Consider the following 9,217-nt stretch of genomic DNA (forward strand, 5'->3'; position numbering starts at 1 on the left):
AGTGCGTCCTAGCAAATTAGGCGCACGTGGGTGTGAGGTTTTGAAATGGCCACATCTCCAGATGTTCAAAGCAGCAGTGCCCCTCTCATGGAATAGAGGGAGGCTAGGGAGCCTAAGGCAGGCTTGTCCCCTCTGGAGGGGGGCCCAGGTGCCTGAAAGTCTATGACCGTATAGTTTGAAACTCGGGCAGCAACTGTGGAGTTTCCTAGAAATCTGGTCCCGACTCATTAATAAAAGTAGATGTCCCAAGAAACTGTTCCCCCCACTCCAAATCTATATATTTGTTAATGCATTCACCTTCAGTCGTCAGGCTCAATGTCAGAAATCTGCCAATAATATGTATAACAGACAACGCTTTGAACTAGTAAAACTCTGGACGGAAAAATTAAAATAAAACTTTTAAAAGCCATTCTGCCAGACAGGATCGCGACACTCCAGACGGGAGGCGCGAGCTGGGGGGTGCATCCCTGCCTAGGCGCAGAGCTCGGGTCCTCAGCGGTAGGCCGGGATCTGGCGGGCGATTAGGCAGGCCCGGAGATCCCGCTCCCCCGCGCGCGGGTGGACACTTGTCACCGTCACCCGCTGTCCTCAGTGTGGGCGTCGCAGGAGCCGGCCCGGAGGCCCGGAAGGGCGGAGGAGGAGCAGGGTGCGAGTGGGTGGTGACTCAGCCCGCGCGCGGGGGCGCAGGGAAGCGAGCCCCGGCAGCCTGGGGTTAACTGGGCGGGGCTGCCGAGGCCCCGCCCCTCCGCCCCCGCCGGCGCCCGGCCGTATTTAGCGCGGCGGCGCTGGGCGCGCAGCGTCTCTCCGCAGGGCCCGGCCGCGGTCCTCTGGCAGCGCAGGCGCTATGGAGCGGCCGGCGCCCCTGGCCGTACTGCCCTTCTCCGACCCAGCGCACGCCCTGAGTCTGCTGCGTGGCTTAAGCCAGCTCCGCGCCGAGCGCAAGTTCCTGGACGTCACCCTGGAGGCGGCGGGCGGGCGCGACTTCCCGGCGCACCGGGCCGTGCTGGCAGCCGCCAGCCCCTACTTCCGCGCCATGTTCGCCGGGCAGCTGCGCGAGAGCCGCGCCGAGCGTGTGCGGCTCCACGGCGTGCCGCCCGACATGCTGCAGCTGCTGCTCGACTTCAGCTACACGGGCCGCGTGGCAGTGAGCGGCGACAACGCCGAGCCCCTGCTGCGCGCCGCCGACCTGCTGCAGTTCCCGGCCGTGAAGGAGGCGTGCGGCGCTTTCCTGCAGCAGCAACTTGACCTGGCCAACTGTCTGGACATGCAGGACTTCGCCGAGGCCTTCAGCTGTTCGGGGTTGGCGAGCGCGGCGCAGCGCTTCATCTTGCGCCACGTGGGCGAGCTGGGCGCCGAGCAGTTGGAGCGGCTGCCGCTTGCGCGCCTGCTGCGCTACCTGCGCGACGACGGGCTGTGCGTCCCCAAGGAGGAGGCCGCCTACCAGCTGGCGCTGCGCTGGGTGCGCGCCGACCCGCCGCGCCGCGCCGCGCACTGGCCGCAGCTGCTGGAGGCCGTGCGCCTGCCCTTCGTGCGCCGCTTCTACCTGCTGGCGCACGTCGAGGCCGAGCCCCTGGTGGCCCGCTGCCCGCCCTGCCTGCGCCTGCTGCGTGAGGCGCGCGACTTTCAGGCGGCTCGCTATGACCGCCACGATCGCGGGCCCTGCCCCCGCATGCGCCCTCGCCCCTCCACCGGCCTCGCCGAGATCCTCGTGCTCGTGGGCGGCTGCGACCAGGACTGCGACGAGCTGGTCACCGTTGACTGCTACAACCCACAGACCGGCCAGTGGCGCTACCTGGCCGAGTTCCCCGACCACCTGGGCGGGGGCTACAGCATCGTGGCTCTGGGCAACGACATCTACGTAACGGGTGAGTGACGGGGACTAGCCGTCGTGACTCCAGGTTTCCCCACCCAGCCCCTGGAAAGGCAGGGGACCCCGGGGCTGGCCGCCTCCGTCCGTGGGAGAGGACATCTACCTGAGTCCAAGGGACCGGGGCCTCTGTCCCCTCCCCCCAAGCGTGACGTTTTCTTGGCTGGTACTTAAGCTGGCAGAAAGGGCCCTTGTGTGAGCCAGGACAAGTACTTGCTTGTGGGCCTCTGTTCTTTGTGCAGCTGGGCCTCCTGAACCGCCCCCTCCCTCTTCACCCCTCCCCCACAGGTGCTCCCTTATTCTCAGAAGGTCCTGGGGCTTTTACCCCACACAATGGGAGCTTTCTTTTTTTACCGTCCGGAATCCAGAGGCTGACTCCCTGTGAGCTACCCATCCACCAAGTCAACGGGGATTTTGCCTTCCTCGGAGCCCCACTGACTCACTGGTTTGTCACTGGTGGCCTTTCTGGCTGGGGTGCCCACACCTAGGAGCTGCCCTTGGATCACATGCTGTTTAGGTCAAGCTCCTCAGACTGTAAACACAGTCACATGCTTCTAGGTTTTCTTGCAGTTACTTGGCCCAGACCCTAAAACACTGCCGAGTCATGCTGGGCGGGCCCCAGCCAGCCAGCCTGGGCTCTCCCACAGTTTGTATTAAGGGTGGTGGATTGAGTTTGCACCAGAGGCGCTGTCCCCTGATGTGAAGACCACTTTATAAGGAAAGAACCCCCCTACGGAGGAGGCAGGAGATGGTGGCCCTCTTACCAGGCAGGGAGGGGGCAGGCTTGTGTGGTCAGCTTCCCTCTGGTGCTCAGGGGCTCTGGGTTGGCCTGGGGGGATAGGCCCCATAGAATGCAGCCTTTGGGCATACAGCCTCTGCCTCTTGTTCCAAGCTGAGGTTGCCCCTTGTTGGTGGGGGGCCAGGGCCCCTCTAAAATGTGGCCAGTGGCTTGGAGTCAGAAACAAGTCCCTGCTTTAGTACGCCCTCCCATAAATGTCGCAGCTAATCCTTGGGGTTTAAGCAACTGCCCTGGTCGCCCCACAGCTGCCTGTAGGGGATTTCATGGAGGGAGAGCCAGACAGGCTGCAGCTGCCTTGGACCCCTTCTCACTCGGGGGAAGAAGGCAGGTGGTGGAGTGTTAGAACTTGGTCTCCTCCCCCTCAAAGCCCAGCAGGCAAGAATGTCTCTCTGCCCTGCCCAGTGGTGGCAGCCTCAGGGTGGAGGGATTTCTGGGGCTGTGGAGATTTGACTAAAAAAAAGAGACAGTTGCTGTCAAGTGAATTCCAGCTCACAGCCACCCCGCTGTCCTGTGGCCGAGTTGGACTGTGCTCTGGAGGGATTTCAGTGGCTGGGGTGACTTCCGCAGTGGCTCTGGGCAGGCTTGGGCTTCCACTCTTGATTCACAGTGAGTGTGCTAGCTGTTTGCACCACCCAAGGGACTCTGCTGTCCTCAGGAGACATCAGACTTCCTGGATGATCCACCCAGCACCATGTTTTGGTTTTGGTTAAATTCTTGTTTAAAGAGAAGAAAGGAGCCCCTTTGGCCCAAGGGTCAGGGCATTCAGCCACTGACCAGAGTCAGCAGTTGAAACCTTCCCAGTGGCCCCTCATGAGAAAGCCCCTGCAGTCTGAGGACACCCTGGGGGGCAGCTCAGTTCCTGTGGAGTTGCTGTGAGCCAGAGCTGACTGGCTAGCACCTGACAACCATAACACAATATTGACACAAAACACTCATTCATTGGGGGAGGGGAGGGGGCAGGCAGAATACAGCCTGCTTGGATGGCTTGATGAGTTTTTACCCAGAGAACACGCCTCTGTCCCCAGCCTCAGACGTTTGCTTCAAAGTTCTAATTGCAGGATTAGGGCTGTTGTTTGTGTTGGCACCGCCTGAGGCAGGCCTGTCAGAAACCCAGAACTGGGTGAGCGTGTCCCTCCCCACCGCACCCTACACTGTGGCTCCCAGATGTGACGTAGAGACTTGGCATCCCCACCCAGTCGAGAAGTGCCCGAGAGTATATCTGGAATGACCAAGCTGGGGGCCTTTGTGTGTCCAGTGAGGAATGTGGCCCAAAGCAGGCCAGAGGTCAGCAGGGGCCCCTGGCTGGGAGAAGAGAGGCCGAGTCTTGGATGCGCAGGGGGAGTTGGAAGCACAGTGCGGTTTGTTCGGTCCTCCCCAGATGGAGGGAGGCCCCAGGCAGTCCTGAAAGGTGTGGCGTGAACTGACCGACAGGTGTGTTGTGTTCCTGGGCAGGCGGGTCTGATGGCTCTCGGCTCTACGACTGTGTTTGGCGGTACAACTCGAGCGTGAACGAGTGGACGGAGGTGGCGCCCATGCTGAAGGCCCGAGAGTACCACAGCTCCTCAGTGCTGGACGGGCTGCTCTACGTGGTGGCCTCGGACAGCACCGAGCGGTACGACCACACTGCGGACTCCTGGGAGGCCCTGCAGCCCATGACCTACCCCATGGACAACTGCTCCACCACCGCCTGTCGTGGCCGGCTCTACGCCATCGGCTCCCTGGCAGGCAAGGAGACCATGGTCATTCAGTGCTACCACCCGGACACGGACTTGTGGTCCCTGGTAGACTGTGGCCAGCTCCCGCCCTGGTCCTTTGCCCCCAAGACTGTGACGCTGAATGGACTCATGTACTTCATCAGGTGAGTCCCTGGGGGCTGACTGCATCTACCTAGGGTTTACACCAGGCAGACCCTGTGCTTATAAGGACCTCACCACCGGGCCTCCACCTCACAGCCAGGAGACCAAGGCGGAGCTGGGATTGCATCTAGGTCTTTCTGATCCTGGGAGTGCTTGCCCTGCCTGTTTCCTAGCGTTAAGTCGGGGAGAGAGAGAGAGAGCGAGAGAAGGTCTTATAGAAGCCAAATAAACTGTCTTTTTTTTCTTTTTCATCTGAGGGGGACCCCTTAAGACCCCTACTTGTACTCGTATGACATTTGTTGGAAGGAGCCTGTCACATTAGAAAGGCGCTTGAATTTGAAAGGGAGAGCCGAGTTGGTTTCTGTATTGACTTCTGACCACCACGGATACAGAACTGAGGGTCCACTGCCCATCTGAGCACAGACCTCCTGTGGGATGTGTTCCAGCAGCCGACCAACAGCCCCAGCCAGGAAGAGAAGTAGACAGGCCTGACACGGACAGTGACTTGTGGGCTTGGGCTGGCCCCATTCTCTGAGGCACCTGTCCCAGAGCTGCCCCTCGGGCTGGGGTTAAGGCTCTGGCATGCTGATCGACTATATTTATAGCATGCCTGCTTCTCTTCGCTGCTGCCCCTTTCCCCCCAATGGAAGATACCTTCTTCTGGGTGTGGGTGTGAGAGAGGCAGAAGCTTGGGTGGGCAGTTAATGCTCATCCTCAGGGTAGGTGGTTCGAATCCAGCCAGTGGCTCCTAGGAAGAGGAGCCTGGCAAATGCCTTCCGTGAAGGTCTCAGGCCAGAAAGCCCTGTAGGTCCATTGTACCCTAGTACATGGTGTCTCCTTGCATGAGGCGGGGGCTTTTGGTTTTGGTTTTTGCATGGTGGCATTTCCAGCAGCTTCGTCTGTGCGCTCGGAGGGCAGCCCTGTGCAGTTTCTGTCCTGATGCCAAGGGCACTCTGCAGTCTGGAATGAATAGTGGTCTCCTGGGGATCCACACTTGCCCTGGTCTGGGGCGGGCCCTGGTTCAAGCAGCTCCAGAGCCCCTTGTGGGAGTGCCAACAATGTGTGGGCAGGGTGAGCTCTTTGCTGCCCTCTGTGTGTGCCCACATCTGATCGCCACAGCATTCTGGTGAGCTGGACACTGTTGCTGCCCCCAGTTACAGAGACAGAGGGCAAAACAGGTTCGGGGGCTTAGAGGGACTTGTTGACAGCTGTCTTAGTGGTATAGGTTTGAACCAAAGATGTCAGACCCAGATCTCTAAGTGTAGCATCACTGTATCAAGGGGCAGTGAGAGCTAGTGGTCACCCTGTGATCTTGAAGGCCTGTCTGGCCATGGCCGAATGCCCTCTCCTTACAGGTCCACAGAGATTCTGGGGGCAGGGAGGAGCTCCCTGGTTGCTGCACACAGGTTGTGTGTGTGTGTGTGTGTGTGTGAGAGAGAGAGAGAGAGAGAGAGGTGTACTGCATGCACACTTGCTGTTTCCCTCCCTGGCATTCAGAGCCTGCTACTACTATGGAACCAGGACAGGAATGGGGAAGGTGTGAACGACCATCCCCTTGGCCTCCCTCTCCCCCTCCCTCTCCCACTGGTCCTTGTCCCTGTCCCAGCCTGAGGGTCCCTCCAAGGAATGAGCTGGACTTTGAGGGTGAGCAAGTGCCCCTGGGGACACTATGGGAGTGGCCCCTTGTTGCCCTATGCCAGGAGCCTCGGATGGACTTCATGAAGCCCTGGAACTGCAGCCAGGGCCGGGGCTGTTAGAAAATGACTCCTGGCCCTTCCAGCCCGCGCCAAGGTAGGTGTCCTCAAAGGGGGTGTGGGGACAGGATGCTCTAAATATAGTTGATCAGCGTGCTAGAGCCATGACCCCAGCCCCTCAGTGGCAGTTCTGGGACAGGTGACTCTGATCATATCCTCCCTATCCTGAGGTTCTGGAGCAGGACATGCCTACGGGCCATTCTGTCCACGTCTCTTTCTGGTCTGGTTCACCTGTCAGATGCTGTGCCTTTCCATGTAGAAATGTTGGGGGTGGACCCCACCCTTGGTGTGGGGTAAGGGATGCAGCCCCAGCATGTGTCCTGTCCTCCTGGCTTACCCACACTGTAACACGAGGCAGCAGACTGGGGTTCTCTCAGTGGGGAGTGGGGGTTGTTGGGGGATGTTAGCTGAATGACAGAGAGAAGCTCCGGGGAAGGGGGAGGGCCTGAGGTTGGGGTCTAGTGCCATTTGAGTGCTGGTCTTAGTGCTTTAGTGCAGGTAGCAGGTGACCTCTGACTCGGAGTCCACCTGCCTCTGGCAAATCCTTCCCGAAGGTGCAGTTCCCAGGCAGGCAGCCAGCCAGTGCTGTGTGGGGTCCACAGTCACTCCACTATCACACTCATTACCATTAGGCACTGAGCAGTGACCTGCTGGTCCCTCCCCCACGAGCAGTGTTCGTCCCCTCTAGGCTCCGTGAGAGGGAGCTTCTTGGCTGGAATGCACCAAGTCTCCCAAAGGTCAGGCCTTTGCTCTGGGGTGGGGTGGACAGTTTGGGGAAGATGTTCCCTGCAGGTTCCACAGTTTAATTATTGTTTTAGAGGGCCCGTGAGCTGAAAATGGGCCTTTACACCCTGAGATAGTTGGAAGGAAAGTCGAGAACGGAGCCTTGTACCGCGCTGTGTGAAGACTGCAGGAAATTGCATGTCCGTGTCTGTGTGTCGGTCGTGCTGAGGCTGAGACCCCGGCAGCCGTGCGTGTACGTCTGGCCCAGCGGCTCTTGCGCCACGTCCACAGAGCCAAGTAGTTGCGAAAGACACCATCTGGCACACAAAGCCAAAAAATCTTTTTGGCCCGGCCTTTCAGAAAAGTGTCTGCTGACCCCTTGCCATCGTGTCCCAGGGCATCCCAAGTACTGCACGCTGGGTGGCTTTGAAACACAACAGGAAGTGGTCTGACAGTTCTGCAGGCCAGACATGCCTGTAGCCGGGATGTCCGCAAGGCCGTGTTCTCCAAAGGCTGGAACTAGTGGGGGATCCTCCTTGCCTCGCTGCCAGCTTCCAGCGGGCTCCAGCAAGCCCAGTGCTCCTTAGGAATTGATGCATCGCTCCCAGGAGCCTGCCCTCACATGCCGTCAGTCGTCGCCATCTGTCCATCTGTGCCGGGATTAAAGCCGGGGCCTACCTAGCCCCGCATGACCCGGTCTTAATTCCAGCCTCAGACCCTATATCCAAGTGAAGTCGTGTCCCCCAGTAAAGGCCCCGGTCTTCACAGGACACCCTTCGGCTTGCTGACACTGCTGCTATGTGGTCATTATTACTAAAATTCCACTGCCATTACTCAGGACCCCAGGGAGCAAGGTGGGCTATTCTCAGAGCTGCTAGCCAGGAAAGCAGCTGCTCGGGCCCCCCCCTCCCCCCTGGGTGCTCTGTGAAGAAAGAGGAGGCTGCCTGCTCTTGGAAAGATCTCACGATTCGGAAACCCCAAGAGGCAGTTTTCATCTGTCTCATGAATCCGAATTGACAGGACGGCAGTGAGTTTGGTTATCATCACTCCCCACCCCCAAGTATCCATACAGTTCAAGGAAAGACTGTGCCTTTGAACCTTTTGTTACAGGGCAAGGGTGAGGGCTGCAGGTGGGAGGATCTGGGCCCCACAGGGCAAGGCCTGGCTGGTCTCTTCTTTCTCCTCGTGCCTGTGGCACTGGGGGCTCGCCGTGGTGCTGGGCAGGGCAGGGGTTGGTGAGTGGTCAGGATATGTGAGGGCAAGAGGTCCGGTCTGGGTCTGGACTGGTCAGCCATGGAGGGCTCCCTGGAGAGGAGCTTAGGGTTGAGTGGAGAGACTGAGTAGGTGACGTGGAAGGGCAGAGGCACAGGGAGATGGGGTTGAAAGCCTGAGGCAGCACAGGACCCGTGAAGTCCAAGCACTGCAGGGCACCCGTGCGGCTGCAGCCGGGCAGCTAGTCCAGCGCTGGTGGAGAGAACCTCAGAGGTGGGTGGTTGAAGGGGCTGTCCTTGGGGCTTAGGGTGCAAGGCTGTATTCCAGCCTTGGTACCCTGGGCAGGACCAGGCTGAAGTGTGCACCTGGAATTGGTGCCTGAGAACCAGAAACCAGTCCTGTCCAGTGCATAGAGTGGCTAAGTGGCATCAGAGAATCCCAACTGGCCTGAAGGAGCCGGGGTCCAGAGCCCCCACAGGGGCCTGCAGGGCTGTGCTCTGGGAGCTGACCTCACGTCAGCCCTCCCCACCCTGACCCGCCTCTCCCTCCCCCTCGCTCCTCCACAGGGACGACGCGGCCGAGGTGGACGTCTATAACCCACTGAAGAATGAGTGGGACAAGATCCCTTCCATGAATCAGGTGCGTTTCCCACCGTGCCCGCAGAGCCGAGCCCCGGGTCCGGGTACGCGGTGCGGGTGCGCTGTCATCACCCTCTGACAGGCAGTGGTGAGGACGGGCAGGGCCTGCGGGGGGTGGGGGGTTCTCCCATGGGGTGGGTGGAGGCTGTGCTGCTCTCGAGGTGCCCTTGGGGCTCAGCTAAGGCACAGAGAGGTTGGCCTGCACAGTTCGCTGGTGAGTTCTGGGGACTCGGTGGAGACCCAGACAGCCTGAAGCCCTGGCCCTCAGGGACTGTCACCGTGTCGGGAGGTGGCAGTGGGCAGTCGTGGTATTGCCCTGCCTGGCCTCCTGTGTAAGTGCCGAGGGAGCGGCAGGGGCACTGGGGTGA

The 9,217-nt window shown here is 60.0% G+C and overlaps 1 protein-coding gene across 1 annotated transcript in view; it reads left to right on the forward strand.

Annotated features, from left to right (window-relative positions):
- Positions 1 to 842: 842 nt before the first annotated feature.
- Positions 843 to 9,217, forward strand: part of KLHL21 (kelch like family member 21) — a 12,531-nt gene continuing 4,156 nt past the window's right edge. Inside the window, exons 1-3 of the mRNA XM_004705196.2 lie at positions 843 to 1,865; positions 4,119 to 4,524; positions 8,778 to 8,850. Coding sequence (XP_004705253.1) covers positions 845 to 1,865; positions 4,119 to 4,524; positions 8,778 to 8,850 — 1,500 coding nt within the window. The 5' untranslated portion in view covers positions 843 to 844. The remainder of the gene's footprint in view (positions 1,866 to 4,118; positions 4,525 to 8,777; positions 8,851 to 9,217) is intronic.

This window comes from Echinops telfairi, unplaced genomic scaffold, assembly GCF_000313985.2.
Source record: "Echinops telfairi isolate 266 unplaced genomic scaffold, ASM31398v2 ScPeMD7_7457;HRSCAF=8495, whole genome shotgun sequence".
In the NCBI taxonomy this organism is placed as follows: domain Eukaryota; kingdom Metazoa; phylum Chordata; class Mammalia; order Afrosoricida; family Tenrecidae; genus Echinops; species Echinops telfairi.